We start from the raw sequence: 15,789 nt of genomic DNA, 5'->3' as shown, positions 1-15,789 counted from the left end.
TAACAAAATGTGGAAAAAGTCAAGAGGTCTGAATACTTTCCAAATGCACTGTAGGTACATTTATTAGCTACCATGTACAGTAAAGGAAAATAAATCGCACTAGGTCAGTGAGATGTTTTATTTTTATACAATTGTAAACATACAGTAGATAGCCTACAGTAGGTACATGCTTTGTGGTGTAGGCTGTTTCTTCTGGTGGTCTAGGGCAGCCTGATGTCCTGGTGGTCTAGGGCAGCCTGATGTCCTGGTGGTCTAGGGCAGCCTGATGTCCTGGTGGTCTAGGACAGCCTGGTGGTCTAGGGCAGCCTGATATCCTGGTGGTTTAGGTTAGCCTGATGTCCTGGTGGTCTAGGGCAGCCTGGTGGTCTAGGGCAGACTGATGTCCTGGTGGTCTAGGGCAGCCTGGTGGTCTAGGGCAGCCTGATGTCCTGGTGGTTTAGAGCAGAATGATTCCCTTGTGGTCTAGGACAGCCTGGTGGTGGTCTAGGGCAGCCTGATGGTGGTCTAGGGCAGCCTGTTGGTGGTCTAGGGCAGCCTGGTGGTGGTCTAGGGCAGCCTGGTGGTGGTCTAGGGCAGCCTGGTGGTGGTCTAGGGCAGCCTGATGGTGGTCTAGGGCAGCCTGGTGGTGGTCTAGGGCAGCCTGGTGGTGGTCTAGGGCAGCCTGGTGGTGGTCTAGGGCAGCCTGATGGTGGTCTAGGGCAGCCTGGTGGTGGTCTAGGGCAGCCTGGTGGTGGTCTAGGGCAGCCTGATGGTGGTCTAGGGCAGCCTGGTGGTGGTCTAGGGCAGCCTAATTCGATTCTGACTATCATCTGATGTTTCCTGGTGTTGTGGTAGGTATTACTCCAGGTGGTCCCTGAGCTCTGTGCCTCTCCCTGAGTTTTCCTGGTGCTGCTCCTGGTCCTGAGGGGCCTGGTCTCCTTCACCTGCTCCACTACAATGAGAAGTGACAGGGAGATCTTACATACAATGTCTGGACAATAACACGTGTAGAGGGATTCCAGGTTAAAGGGATAACTCTTAACACGTGGTCAATTAATCAGCTTTCTAACTTTGGTAAACACCTATTTTTATTCTTGATGACTCATTGTCAACGTTGACTCCACTTGTGGCGTTCTTCTCAAATGTGTGGGCTAGAGCCTTACCTGCAGATATAGAACAGGATGTAGGCAGTCTGTGCCCTCGCCCTCAGCACAGTGGCCTCATCTGTCCTCAAGACACGTGAGTCATCCAGGCAGAGCCACCCACTCCCACGGTTGTCAAAAACATCACTGATGTAGTGGCCTGGGGAACAAGGGAGACAGAATAGAGTGTACATTATAGAGTGTACATTAAGATTTCATAATTGTGTCCGTGCGTACGTGCATTTTACCTGTATACATGTTGTCTCCCAGATGTGAGATCACACTTGACAATTTGTAGATATTGTCTGGCTGGTGTCTCTATAAGGAAACACATTTAATAATATAATTCTTATTTTGTCTACAGGATAGGGGTGCCTTATATAACTGCCTTATCTTGATATTTTCCTCTCTCTCTCGCTCTCTTTCTCTCTCTCTCCTCACCACAGTGGCTGTCTGCTGCCCTTTCTCACTGTCAGCTGGTTTCTCTAGCTGGTCAGAGGAGTTTGAAGCTGGTGGGGGTATATCAAATATAGTGTAAATACAAACCAAAAATTGAAGTGGAAACCTTCTCTCTACAAATGTACTCATAACTTCAGCTTCCGACTTGCTTTCCTTAACAGTCCTGTGGGTGGGTGTTCTGCGTGATGTCAGTAACACAATGTCCTACCTGGTCTATCAAGGGTGCCTTCTGCGGAGTTTGCAGGTATGTTGTCCACGTTGTTGTTTCCCAGTGAGCTTGCCCTGTGTAAATCGATTGCATTGAAAATCAAAATCTAGTGTGTGTTGGCTACTCAATGTACAATGTCCCCAAACAGAGTGTAAACCAACCTGGCTCCATGCTGGACAGGGGCTGTCTCCCCACATAAGGCTGAGAGGGTCAGTTCTGCAGGGATGGACATGGGATCATCCACCTTCTCTGGCTCCCAGTCGCCTGCAGTAAACCGCTTCATATGAAGCATTAGGACCCTGCTCAGAGACAGACAGGCAGGCAGGCAGGCATTCACACAGACAGACGGACAGGCAGGCATTCACACAGACAAAGGAATCAGTCTTGTACTCAAATCAATAACCCAGTTTGTTGAGTTAGATCAGGACAGTCAATTGTAATCTGAGAGTAGATGATTGGGGGGTGGATGATGGGGGTAGATGATTGGGGGTGGATGATGGGGGGTAGATGATTGGGGGTGGATGATGGGAGGACTCACCGGGGCAGCGTGAGGAAGTGCCTAGTCACAGATGCCATGCTGCCTGAGCAGTCCCTGCATGCACACTCTAAAGCAGATGGCTAGGTGACAAAGCACAGCAATACAACTATGAACATTATGACATTAATGATAGTGTTCCTTGACATACTCACTAACTCTTGGTTTAAGCTAAGTGCTGACCTTAAAGTAGAGGTCCAGGCTGTGTGTCAGGTAATGGCTCAGGCTCAGTGACAGGTGATTGTAATCCTCCTGACCATAGACTATAACTCCACAGCTTCAGAGGTAGGGATAGAAATGCTTCTCAAACACAAACCTGTGATCCCTTTACACACTAACTAGCTTAATGCTTTACCTCTGTATCCTTCATGTTTTGCTGACATTAAACCTCCTCACAAATGTGATGAAGACATCAAGGTACACCGTATACAAATAACAGCTGTTACCTGGTGCAGGTACGGGTAGTCTTCAGCTTGAATTCTAACTGCTTCACGGGGCAGGTGTATGGCTTTTAATGCCATACCCTCCTCCTTCAGCTGAAAGAGCAGGAGCACCACACATTCATGGGCATCCTAAGAGAAGAATGGGAAAGAAACAGAAAATACATCAACAACTACAACTGAAATAGAGCTAAGAAAAAATATTGTCACTTGTCACAGGTTTATTGGAAAGTGAGTGTTTAGCCTACAGTACCTTACCTGTTCATCGTCGCCCTCATAGTCCTCGTTGCCAACGGAGATACAGCTCTTGACTGTTTGAAGGATTTTCTTATTTTCCTTTATCTTAGCCTTAACTGTGCCTCCAGAAAGCCTTGCCTGATGTAACTTGGCAAAGCAGCTGTGGAGGGAGACAAAGAGCATTCATTCAGGTTTCACTCTCTCTCACTTTGGCCACAGGTTAGCTCTGTGCTTCTACTTTAGCCTCTGATCAAATATGATTAAACTGATTCCTGATTGTGACAGGAAATCACCTCTGATGAGGTTTTATCTTAAAAATCATATGAGGCACTAGGAATGTACGAAAGACAGTATACATACATACATACATACAGAATACTGAACAAAACTATAAATGCAACATGTTTCATGAGCTGAAATAAAACATCCCAGAAACTTTCCATACGCACAAAAAGCTTATTTCTTTCAAATGTTGTGCACAAATTTGTTTACATCCCTGTTAGTGAGCATTTCTCCTTTGCCAAGATAATCCATCCACCTGACAGGTGGCATATCAAGAAGCTGATTAAACAGCATGGTCATTACACAGGTGCACCTTGTGCTGGGGACAATAAAAGGCCACTAAAAAATGTTGTCCCACAACACAATACAACAGATGTCTCAAGTTTTGAGGAAGTGTGCAATTGGCATGCTGACTGCAGGAATGTCCACCAACGTCGTTTTAGAGAATTTGGCAGTACATCCAACCAGTCTCACAACCGCAGACCATGTGTAACCACGCCAGCCCAGGACCTCCACATCCGGCTTCTTCACCTGCGGGATCGTCTGAGGGGGAGCTGAGGAGTATTTCTGTCTGTAATAAAGCCCTTTTGTGGGGATAAACTCATTCTGATTGGCTGGGCCTGGCTCCCCAGTGGGTGGGCCTATGCCCTCCCAGGCCCACCCACGGCTGCGCCCTTGCGCAGTCGTGAAATCCATAGATTAGGGCCTAATTTATTTATTTCAATTGACTGATTTCCTTATTAGAACTGTAACTCAGTAAAATCTTTGAAATTGTTGCATGTTGCATTTATATTTTTGTTCAGTGTACATACATACATACATACATACATACATACATACATACATACTGTACATACATACATACCACAGGAGGTTGGTGGCACCTTAATTGGGGAGGACGAGCTCGTGGTAATGGCTGGAGCGGAATTAGTGGAATGCTATCAAATACATCAAACATATGGTTTCCATGTGTTTGATGCCATTCCATTTGCTCCGTTCCAGCCATTATTATGAGCCGTCCTCCCCTAAGCAGCCTCCACTGATACATACATTGAGGCAGGACTTGTGTACTGGTGGGTGGGTCAGTGTGTGTACAGGTGGGACAGGAGAGTGAGAGCGAGGCTATATACCTGAGCAGTTTAGAGGAGGGGGAGGAACTCCAGATGTCCTGCTGTCTCAGGATGTCTCTGCAAAATGCTGGCAGCCCCAGCAGGCACTGCAGGGCAGAGTTCATGAAGCAGGTGTTGCCAATATTAGGCAACCTGTGGGAAAGAAGCCATCAGTTACACACTAATATCTGAACTGTGGACCAAAGGTAAACTAATTAATGGATTTGTAAGGCATGAAACAAGATAACTCTGAGTACCACACAGAATTATTTTACACAAAAATCAGAGCTCAGAGATAAGAGTAAAGTGTGTGTGTGTTTTACCCAAGGAGCTTGGTATTCTCTTTGCCCTCGCCTGTGCAGCTCTGCTCCCCCAGCTGGGTGCTACTCTTGCTGAACAGGTTGCGGAGGCGGGCCATGGCGTCCCGAGACCTGACCAATGGCCTGGAGGAAGAGAGACAGGTTAAAGGCCTCAGTAGAAGTAGCTCAACACCAATCTGTCTGTTTGAACACTGTTTTAATGTACAGGCATACAGATATTCCTTACCATGTCATGGTGTGAGTGACCACTCTTATGTAGAGTCGAGTGAGATGAAGGTGGCTATTGTCTACAGTACTTACCTCTCCAGGGAGACAGAGGAAGCCCTCAGGTCAATGGAGGCCTCTGCAGAGAGAGACAGAGAGACAGACAGCGGTAAGAGAGTAGCTTTGTCAAAGATGAATGGAGAAAAATACCGGCAACAAATGGCACCCGTTTACAGACCTGCGATGGCAGCAATTTGGGGCACCACTCTCTTTGCCTGTGGAACAACTGCCCCCACCTCTTTGACCTCAAAGCTCATGAGATCTCTGTAAAGAGACACAGACATATGCATTAGGTTAGCTATATTATATTGTCTTTTTCAATTCAATTGGTGTTGGCATGAAATGTGATATCAGGCTGCAGTACCTGACAGTCTCACTGTCTTTGTTGGTCTCTCCATGGTGGTCCAGGGGGTTTGGAGAGGAGGACCAGGGGGGCAGGGGAGGAGATGTGGGTTGGGGAGGAAGGGCAGGTAGGACCGGGGGGAGTGGTAGAGGAGGATACACAGGAGACACTAAAAGGGGAGGAGGTCTGTGATCCTTCCTCTGAAGAAGAAGAAGAAGAAGAAGAAGAAGAAGAAGAAGAAGAAGAAGAAGAAGAGAAGAGAGAGGACATGTGGAGAGAGGAGAGTGAGGAGAGGCTGAAGAAATTGGAGAGAGTGGAAGTGGATCTGGCAAGGGATCCAGGGGAGTGAGGGGGATGGAGTGCGGATTGGTGTTCGGCCAGACAAAGGGTTGAGGGGCGTCAGAGATGTTGTAGACGGTTTCAAACAGAAAGAAGAGACAAAGGAAGAATCAAGTTGGTGGTGATTCTTTATGTTCTTCTTCTCCCGTTTTTTCCAAACTGACGCAGTTACCATGCTGGCATCCGATGGCATCAGTTTGGGTGGGATTGGGAACGGCGATGGACAGCGGCTCCCAATCCCGAGGCGAACTCTGCACTTCTTTTTCTGTTTGGAGAAACATTATATAGCTAATATTGTACATAAAAATAAAAAATATAGATCTTTCTTGCTTCACAACAGAGCTTTTATATTTGAACTAGCAGCAAAGGTCACACCCAAAACAAGATCTGACCATAAAAGAAAGAACTCGAGGCCCAATCATATTGAATTCTGTATCATAGGCTAACAAATAGCAAAAAGACATGTTTATAAAAATAAAACCATTGTAACCATACAGTTATACCCTCATTAATAGACAATGAAAAAACTAGGAATAGCTACAAAGAATAGAATATACTCTAAATTGTAACAGAATTAGATAAATTATAGCCCAGACTAGACACATACCTTTTTACAGCAACACAAACATCCCATTTTAGTGTATCTATAGACAATGCCTTATTTTGCAGAACGTCCAAATATGTTGCCCATTTAGCATTGTGATGTCATAAGACTAATTATGATTACGCCTTTTTGGTGCCATTTGGCTTGACTACGCGTTACCAGCGTAAATAGCCAACAAATCACACACACCAAAATGTTGTAAAATAATGATTTGACCGTGTATACAGAGTTATTCCTATTTAATAAAATATACAAAATAACTAGGTTCTTGCCAATAAACCTGTTTATATTGGGTTCTCTTTCTCCCACGCTCCCTGGGCCACTGACGCGTGATTGTATTAGATATGGTAGAGGCTAGGAAATTCGAAGTACTGTCTATCAGAATCTGAACAACTTTTATTGGCCACACAGAATTTGACTCGGTGAATTGGTGCTGCCAGCAATAGCCAGATGTACAGACAGAGTTACATTTACAGAATTTACACAAAGTCTATAGAATAATATTATAGCCTATACAATATATAGTAAACATACGACATAAACCATAAACATATGTATTAGCTTCTACTTAAGATACTTTAGAGTAACATTTTATTATGGAAAATAAAATGCCTATTTCACTTCAGTTGACGCTGATCTGATACAGATCGAACGTGTAGCCTTGCAATGGTTGTTAGGAGGACTTTAACACAGATGGATCTATTCATCTTTGACCGTACCTCATTAAAAAGGTGCCACTCTGCCTAGTGATTGTAATCCTCCCGAATAGCCTAAAATATAGCCTAAAATACTAACGTTAGTAAATTGGTTTTATATAGACCAGTTTGTCGCCACCGGTCACAACAGTCAACAGATCATGACATAAATGTAAAGCATAATTTGTTCTCGCAGAGTAGATTGTAGATCTTACTACCACCTGAATAAACGGGCACCCCAAGTGTATGACTACACCGACGCATTCATATGATTGACCAGTTAGTGCTTGTAGCTATCAGAGCGCGCTCGAGGCTGAAAGCTGTGCAGCAAACCCTTTCGCTGCACCTACTCTGTGTCATCAAAGATGGCGATTTGCTGAGTGCTCATGGACACATCTCATGGTCTTGGATACATATTCTCTTGCTTGAACGTGTGTTATATTTGGGGTTTAATGTCATTTCTGTTTTACTTTTGAATATTTTAAAACACAGCTGTAATTGAAGCGCAAGGGGAAAACAACGTTAGCTACCGCAACAATGCAAATCACGCTAAAAACACTGCAACAGCAGACCATTCAAATTGACATAGACCCTGATCAAACGGTAAGTGCCCATTTGTTCATAATAATGCCAGCTGTGTGCGTTTTATCTAGCCCGGTTAGCAAACTATCTTTTTTTGTTATTTGCACGACAGACCCCAGATTGGTCCCAGGTTGTTATCAATTCGGATAATACAACTAACATAGGCTAACGCTAGCTAGCTGTTATTGACAGCCCTAGCATTAGCTAACTAGCTAGTTCTTAGTCTTAGCTTTCCAGCATGACATGGCTAAAGCAAACTCACTTGCAAGCTAATGTGTGTGTGTCAATTTGCTAATCCAATGTTTAGTCTCATTATTAGCTAGGTAAATTATTCTCCGCTAAAACATCAGCTAACTAGCTACATGACTAGCTAACGTTAGTTATCCCACATGTTAATGTCAGCTTTAGCTAACTATCTAGCGTTAGCGTTAGCTAATATTACTAGCTAGCTAGCTAGCTACGTTAGCTATTTTAGTTCATGAGGATGCAAGTCCAGTTGGATGATTAACTAGCAAGATTCTAGCAGACGTTTACTAGTTAGGTCATTCTGTGACAATAGCTAGTTCGCTAGCTAGCTACATCATGTAAGGTAAATCTCAATGGAAAAAGTTGGACAATTCAAAAATCAATGTTAGCCAGCAACTTTTGGAAGGGTTATACTGTGTTTTACAATTAAAGCAAGGCTGAACAGCTAACTAGTTCCCACTCAAGTGTTTTGCCAACCCTGGTGAAAAGAAAACTCTCTTCTTTTTGGTTTCAACAGGTGAAGGCACTGAAGGAGAAGATAGAAGCAGAGAGGGGAAAAGATAACTTCCCAGTGTCTGGACAGAAGCTCATATATGCTGGCAAAATCCTGCAAGATGACACGCCTATTAAAGACTACAAAATTGACGAGAAGAATTTCGTTGTAGTTATGGTATCGAAGGTACATTTCCTGAATCCATTTCACTTGGACTCTAATGCGCTGCACCCAAATTCTTTGGGGTTACATGATTGTCTGCATAGATGACATGGTGTCCAAACAGTAATAGCCTGTTTATATCTCTTCTGGATCTAGGCAAAGTCTGCCACAGCCACTTCAACACCTTCCTCAGAGGCACCCAAGGCCCCTGTCCAGGACTCTGGGTCCTCGTCGTCTGCGGGCCCGGCCCCTGCAGCCATCCCCATCCCCCCAGAGGAGACTACACCTACAGTCACAGAGCCCCCGGCTCCAGCTAGGTAGGCACAGAAGACAGCCGTAGAACTGATATTAACCTGTGATTTGGTAGACAGTCTGCCAAATTGGAGAGAGTAATAAAGTAAGCTTGAGGCCTGTTCAGGAGGGTAGAGCGTTACAGAACTCTTAACATAATAGGACAAATATGATCTGAACATCATGCAACATTCATTACATTTCTATCTGCAACATTTCTTAGTTTTTTCATCTTACTGAATACACCCCCTGTAGTCCTCTGTAGCTCAGTTGGTAGAGCATGGTGTTTGCAACGGCAGGATAGTGGGTTCAATTCCCGATACTACCCATACGTAAAATGTATGCACCCATGACTAAGTCGCATTGGATAAAAGCGTCTGCTAAATGGCATATATTATTTACGGCCACCAAATACTCCCTTTATAAAAACCACTGAATGTTTTGAATGAGTGTACTGAATGTTTGACCCTGTCGTTCTGTTTGCAGCTCAGACCCCAGTGTGGAGGTCCAGGGGGGAGATGCCTCCTCTGCCTTGGGTGAGTGATATACTTCGGCCTGGCTATGTGAATAATGTGTCAGTGTGGAATGTATCTGCTGTGTTGCTAGATTGATGATAGCATGTAGTATGGGCATGGGGATTTGTAAGATGTCTTCTAGCAGCTATGTGTTTATGGGTGTAAATATACTCCATTGTAACTCGGGTAGATAGTTAACAACTTGTTTCCTTTGGTCAGTGACAGGAGCGGAGTATGAGACCATGCTGACAGAGATCATGTCTATGGGTTATGAGAGGGAGAGAGTGGTAGCTGCTCTCCGGGCCAGCTTCAACAACCCACATCGGGCTGTGGAGTACCTCCTCACTGTGAGGACCGTCAACACACCACACCACTACTTAGGATACATGATACTGTGCAACCAGGCACCATACACCATGACTCAGCAAAATTACACTGAACATTAGCCCCAAAAAATACCATGAATGCACAATTACACTGTACAGCATGGCAACATACAGTGGGGAAAAAAAGTATGAGAGAGGCCTGTAATTTTCATCATAGGTACACGTCAACTATGACAGACAAAATGAGAAAAAAAATCCAGAAAATCACATTGTAGGATTTTTAATGAATTTATTTGCAAATTATGGTGGAAAATAAGTATTTGGTCAATAACAAAAGTTTCTCAATACTTTGTTATATACCCTTTGGTGCCAATGACACAGGTCAAACGTTTTCTGTAAGTCTTCACAAGGTTTTCACACACTGTTGCTGGTATTTTGGCCCATTCCTCCATGCAGATCTCCTCTAGAGCAGTGATGTTTTGGGGCTGTCGCTGGGCAACACGGACTTTCAACTCCCTCCAAAGATTTTCTATGGGGTTGAGATCTGGAGACTGGCTACGCCACTCCAGGACCTTGAAATGCTTCTTACGAAGCCACTCCTTCGTTGCCCGGGTGGTGTGTTTGGGATCATTGTCATGCTGAAAGACCCAGCCACGTTTCATCTTCAATGCCCTTGCTGATGGAAGGAGGTTTTCACTCAAAATCTCACGATACATGGCCCCATTCATTCTTTCCTTTACACGGATCAGTCGTCCTGGTCCCTTTGCAGAAAAACAGCCCCAAAGCATGATGTTTCCACCCCCATGCTTCACAGTAGGTATGGTGTTCTTTGGATGCAACTCAGCATTCTTTGTCCTCCAAACACGACGAGTTGAGTTTTTACCAAAAAGTTCTACTTTGGTTTCATCTGACCATATGACATTCTCCCAATCCTCTTCTGGATCATCCAAATGCACTCTAGCAAACTTCAGACGGGCCTGGACATGTACTGGCTTAAGCAGGGGGACACGTCTGGCACTGCAGGATTTGAGTCCCTGGCGGCGTAGTGTGTTACTGATGGTAGGCTTTGTTACTTTGGTCCCAGCTCTCTGCAGGTCATTCACTAGGTCCCCCCCGTGTGGTTCTGGGATTTTTGCTCACCGTTCTTGTGATCATTTTGACCCCACGGGGTGAGATCTTGCGTGGAGCCCCAGATCGAGGGAGATTATCAGTGGTCTTGTATGTCTTCCATTTCCTAATAATTGCTCCCACAGTTGATTTCTTCAAACCAAGCTGCTTAGCTATTGCAGATTCAGTCTTCCCAGCCTGGTGCAGGTCTACAATTTTGTTTCTGGTGTCCTTTGACAGCTCTTTGGTCTTGGCCATAGTGGAGTTTGGAGTGTGACTGTTTGAGGTTGTGGACAGGTGTCTTTTATACTGATAACAAGTTCAAACAGGTGCCATTAATACAGGTAACGAGTGGAGGACAGAGGAGCCTCTTAAAGAAGAAGTTACAGGTCTGTGAGAGCCAGAAATCTTGCTTGTTTGTAGGTGACCAAATACTTATTTTCCACCATAATTTGCAAATAAATTCATAAAAAATCCTACAATGTGATTTTCTGGATTTTTTTTTCTCACTTTGTCTGTCATAGTTGACGTGTACCTATGATGAAAATTACAGGACTCATCTTTTTAAGTGGGAGAACTTGCACAATTGGTGGCTGACTAAATACTTTTTCCCCCCACTGTATTTGATGAAACTGCAACATGTCAGCATGTACAATGACTCAGCAAAATTACACCAGCACTGTGCGACATCAGCTTTCAGCATACATTTTAACACTGGTGTACTACATTTTAACCAAAAACACTGTTACAGCACAGTGACGCTATAAAATAGTTTTCTATGTACCCTCAGCTTAGAACCAGCCTGTCCGTTAGTGCTGTGTGTGTGAGTATGTGCTGCTGTGTGTTTCCAGGGCATTCCTAGCAGTCCGGTCCAAGAGACTAATCCCCCAGCACAGCTTCCTGCATCTGCCCGCCCAGGCACAGAGACCCCTACTGTAGCTGAGGGTGAGTCCATCTGCCTATATCTCGGCTATAGTATTATATCTAATGTACAGCGCATTTGTAAAAATAAAGTGAGATCCCTTGACTTTTTCCACATTTTGTTACGTTACAGCCTTATTCTAAAATGGATAAAATAGTTTTTTCCCCCCGATCAATCAATACCCTATAATGACAAAGCAAAAACAGGGTTTTAATAATAAAAAAATAAAATCACATTTACATAAATATTCTGACCCTTTACTCAGTACTTTGTTGAAGCACCTTTGGCAGACATGACGCTTGGCATTCAGGCCATAGAGTTTAATCTTGGTTTCATCAGACCAGAGAATCTTGTTTCTCATGGTCTGAGAGTTCTTTAGGTGCCTTTTGGCAATCTCCAAGCGGGCTGTCATGTGCCTTTTACTGAGGTGTGGCTTCCGTCTGGCCACTCTACCATTAATGCCTGATTGGTGGAGTGCTGCAGAGATGGTTGTCCTTCTGGGAGGTTCTCCCATCTCCACAGAGGAACTCTGTAGCTCTGTCAGAGTGACCATTGGGTACTTGGTCACATCCCAGACCAAGGCCCTTCTCCCCCGATTGTTCAGTTTGACCGGGCGGCCAGCTCTAGGAAGAGTCTTGGTGGTTCCAAACTTCTAACATTTAAGAATGATGGAGGCCACTGTCTTCTTGGGGACCTTCAATGCTGCAGAAATGTTTTGGTACCCTTCCTCAGATCTGTGCCTCGACACAATCCTGTCTCGGAGCTCTACGGACAATTCCTTCGACCTCATGGTTTGGTTTTTGCACTGTCAACTGTGGGACCTTATATAGACAGGTGTGTGCCTTTCCAAATCATATCCAATCAATTGAATTTACCACAGGTGGACTCCAATCAAGTTGTAGAAACATCCCAAGGATGATAAATGGAAACAGGATGCACCCGAGCTCAATTTCGAGTTTCATTGCAAAAGGTCTGAATACTTAAGTACAAAAAATATATTTCATTTTTGTATTTTTTTTGTACATTTGCAAAAAAATCTAAACCTGTTTTCGCTCTGTCATTATGGGGTATTGTGTGTAGATTGATGAGGAAGAACATTTATTGAATCAATTTTAGAATAAGGCTGTAACATAACAAAATGTGGAAAAAGTCTTATATACGAGTCTGAATACTTTCCGAATGCACTGTATATCAGATGAGATTGTTTGAAAGATGGGAATGGTTTCTGTGCATTTCCCGTAGTAAGTGTTGTATCTATATCTACTGTATGTATCAACGTGTTCTCTTCTGTAAATATTCTGTGTGTGTTGCAGGGGAGAACCCTCTGGAGTTCTTGCGTTCCCAGCCTCAGTTCCAGAGCATGAGGCAGGTGATCCAGCAGAACCCCTCACTGCTGCCAGCTCTGCTCCAACAGCTGGGCCGGGAGAACCCACAGCTCCTACAGGTAACACACACTGATGGTACCACCACTCATACTTGCTTGGGTAACACACTCCCTATAGTCACACCTCCCAGGTTTTGTGATTTCACAATGTATGTTCTGCCTGTTGCTGATCCGTCTACCTGTCTTTCCCTATTGATAAAACTCAACAACAGCAAATCAGCCAGTACCAGGAGCTGTTCATCCAGATGCTGAATGAGCCAGCGGGGGAGGTAGGAGACGTGCCTGAGGTGGGGGACCTGGGTGCTGCAGTGGAGGAGGGAGCTCCAGTCAACTACATCCAGGTCACTCCTCAGGAGAAGGAAGCCATCGAGAGGGTGAGGGGAGCTAAAGATCTCTCAATGCACTGTTTAGGGCAAAAGATGGCTTCAACTGACAAGACTAACTAAGAAATGCATACATTGTGACCTTTCTAGTGAGAAATTGTAATGTTATGTTTTTTTCTCTCCTGTCTCAGTTAAAAGCGTTGGGTTTCCCTGAGGCGCTGGTGATCCAGGCCTACTTTGCCTGTGAAAAGAATGAGAACCTAGCGGCCAACTTCCTCCTGAACCAGGGCTTTGAGGATGAATGAGAGGCGCTGGCCTGCCCTCCTCTCCAGCCCAGCACAAGGACTGCACCCCACTGTAGAGCAATGATCTTTGGGTCATTTCAGAGGAGGGAGGGAGGGAGAGAGAAAGGGGCAGGTTATGTGGTGGGGGTGGGGTCTTACAAGCTACACAAAGTATATGTTGATCTAAGGGTGAAAGAGGAGAAGTAATGAAAACCACTTGAATTCCAATGGAATGTGTGGGATTTGCTTAGGGCAGATATATATTGAGATTTTAGAAGAGCTTTGGGAACAGGAGGGAGGGAGGGGGCTGAAGGGTTTGCGGAGTGTGTGCGTGTGTATATGTCTGTGTGTGTATACAGGTGGATGCCATTCAATTAAGGTGCAAAGTCATTTCTACAATGTTGGTGTATTGAGGGGAAAGGGAAACTAAACTGACGGTCATGAAGAGTCCGCTTGTGGTCTGTTCACTTGATTGCACCAGTCCCTCACATTTCCTATGCCATTCAAAAACCAACCACATAGCATAACACATTTCTCATCCCATGATATTGTCAGACTGGCAAGTACATTTTGCCAGTGGCTAGGCCAAGTTATTTATGGGGTCCCCTCACTTCACCTCAAAGCTAGCGCTTTAGTTTTCACTCAGATATCCATGATCTCTCTGAGTGTAGAAATGCTCAACATCCCGAGTAAATCAAGAGGTCTAGAACAACCAAAATGACAAATGGATGTGTACGCTCACATAACCGTACAGGTACATTACTGTGTGGATATGTGTCCGATAACTAGTGTTACATCTCTGAATCCTCTGAAGGGGGAGAGAGAGGTGGCAGGGACCAGTCCTGGGATGCTGGAGTTACTCTCACTGACCTCTTTCCCAAGGCTGAGCAGACACACCATCACCTTTCTCATAGGATCTGATTAATAGTACACACGAAGGGCAGCTCAAATACAACAGGACCAGCTGATCTTGAGACACTAAGGTCTGGATTCAATCCATATCGCGTAAAAATGTAAGGGTAATGTCCGGTTGAGCCGACATGCAGCATTTACCATGAATGCGGTCTCGGCGACCTAGGGAACATTGTCTATAAATTGTCAATTGCGCTATAAAGTGGATATTCAGCGTTACAGATTAAATAGAGCTCAAAATGTCCAGTAGGAACAAGGGTCCACATGAATGTTGTCCATATAAAGTCTTTATTAAACCAGGACCCAGTCATGGCCAATCATTGTCATCAGTGTCATCCACAGCCTGAATGAGCCTATTCAGACTATTCAACAGTCTTTAGTGATGAGGTGAATCTGAAGTTTAAACTGGCTATCACCTAGCTTTAACCACCTGTTTACAACTGAGACAGAAAACATGAGGCTGGGTTGATACATGCCTTATTACACTAAGGATTCTCAGTGTTTTGAGATGTTGCTATTGTGGGTTTTCTGAGGGAACGGAGGGTACCAAGAAATAAGTGTAGTTTTATGAATACCCACTTATCAAGGTATGTTATCTCTTTAACTTACATGGCAGGAGTTGAATGGTCTATGAAGAGACAATAGAGCTTTTATTGAACAGATCCATTCAAATGTATTGTGTCCCTTTTCAAAACTGGTTGAATGGCTATTTTTACCCTTCAGGCACCTGCAACTTACCACAAGTAGGATCAATTACACTTTTTTTTAACTAGGCAAGTCAGTTAAGAACAAATTCTTATTTATACGAACCCGCCGCCTATAGGACTCCCGATCATGTCCGGTTGTGATACAGCCTGAATCAACCAGGGTCTATAGTGACGCCAGCACAGATGCAGTCGTTAGACCCGCGTCGGGGCCCGAGAATCACTTGCTTCAAACCAAATACATTTTTGGCTTTGAAGTGAAAAATCTCAATTTAAGTTTTGATTTATTTATTGGACCTGTGAAGTTGTAAATCAAACAAATACAGGTGAACAAAGTTTTTTCAATTTAAACTTATTTTAAAGGAATTGTGCAAGGGGGCCAATATATTTGACTGCATCTGTATTTGTGAACATGGCTTTCACTGACACTGGCATTTTACAGCATCAACATGATCCTTCAACGCTCAGCTTCATTAAACATCAGCAATATATCATGGCTACTTATTTTTTCTTGCAAGCTAAACACACTCCCGTATGCACCACATTCTTGGTCTGGGCAATGAATGAGGCCAACTGAAATTA

General features: G+C 44.2%; 3 protein-coding genes across 5 annotated transcripts; 1 reads left to right on the top strand and 2 right to left on the bottom strand.

Moving 5' to 3' along the window:
- Positions 1-820: 820 nt before the first annotated feature.
- On the bottom strand, positions 821-2,493 carry LOC123487051 (ubiquitin carboxyl-terminal hydrolase 26-like). Of its 2 annotated transcripts, XM_045218217.1 has the most exons (7): positions 2,327-2,493; positions 1,950-2,087; positions 1,789-1,862; positions 1,563-1,630; positions 1,370-1,439; positions 1,143-1,281; positions 821-931 (listed from the first exon to the last, which is right to left on the bottom strand). In XM_045218217.1, the coding sequence occupies exons 1-7, from the start codon at positions 2,362-2,364 to the stop codon at positions 838-840; spliced, it is 621 nt and encodes a 206-aa protein (XP_045074152.1). In that variant the 5' UTR covers positions 2,365-2,493; the 3' UTR covers positions 821-837. The 2 variants fall into 2 exon arrangements, with proteins under 2 accessions (XP_045074152.1, XP_045074151.1); XM_045218216.1 differs by lacking the exon at positions 2,327-2,493 and having other exon boundaries at positions 1,950-2,316.
- LOC121570499 (ubiquitin carboxyl-terminal hydrolase 37) lies at positions 2,326-5,576 on the bottom strand. The gene is made up of 9 exons (XM_041881958.2): positions 5,340-5,576; positions 5,154-5,239; positions 5,012-5,054; positions 4,715-4,834; positions 4,413-4,544; positions 3,022-3,160; positions 2,770-2,895; positions 2,507-2,600; positions 2,326-2,406 (listed from the first exon to the last, which is right to left on the bottom strand). Exons 2-8 carry the CDS (start codon positions 5,230-5,232, stop codon positions 2,508-2,510), a joined length of 732 nt encoding a protein of 243 aa, XP_041737892.2. The 5' UTR covers positions 5,233-5,239; positions 5,340-5,576; the 3' UTR covers positions 2,326-2,406; position 2,507.
- Positions 5,577-7,256: 1,680 nt separating this feature from the next.
- rad23aa (RAD23 homolog A, nucleotide excision repair protein a) lies at positions 7,257-14,041 on the top strand. 2 transcript variants are annotated; one of them, XM_041880345.2, is made up of 9 exons: positions 7,257-7,559; positions 8,302-8,463; positions 8,596-8,756; positions 9,217-9,266; positions 9,471-9,592; positions 11,530-11,623; positions 12,914-13,044; positions 13,197-13,358; positions 13,499-14,041. In XM_041880345.2, the coding sequence occupies exons 1-9, from the start codon at positions 7,494-7,496 to the stop codon at positions 13,610-13,612; spliced, it is 1,062 nt and encodes a 353-aa protein (XP_041736279.1). In that variant the 5' UTR covers positions 7,257-7,493; the 3' UTR covers positions 13,613-14,041. The 2 variants fall into 2 exon arrangements, with proteins under 2 accessions (XP_041736279.1, XP_041736278.1); XM_041880344.2 differs by having other exon boundaries at positions 7,258-7,559; positions 9,465-9,592.
- The last annotated feature ends 1,748 nt before the right edge of the window (positions 14,042-15,789 follow it).

The sequence above is a fragment of the Coregonus clupeaformis genome, unplaced genomic scaffold (assembly GCF_020615455.1).
Source record: "Coregonus clupeaformis isolate EN_2021a unplaced genomic scaffold, ASM2061545v1 scaf1439, whole genome shotgun sequence".
Lineage (NCBI taxonomy): Eukaryota > Metazoa > Chordata > Actinopteri > Salmoniformes > Salmonidae > Coregonus > Coregonus clupeaformis.
Note: the sequence above shows the minus strand (reverse complement) of the source record. Positions and strands in the feature narration are given on the sequence as shown.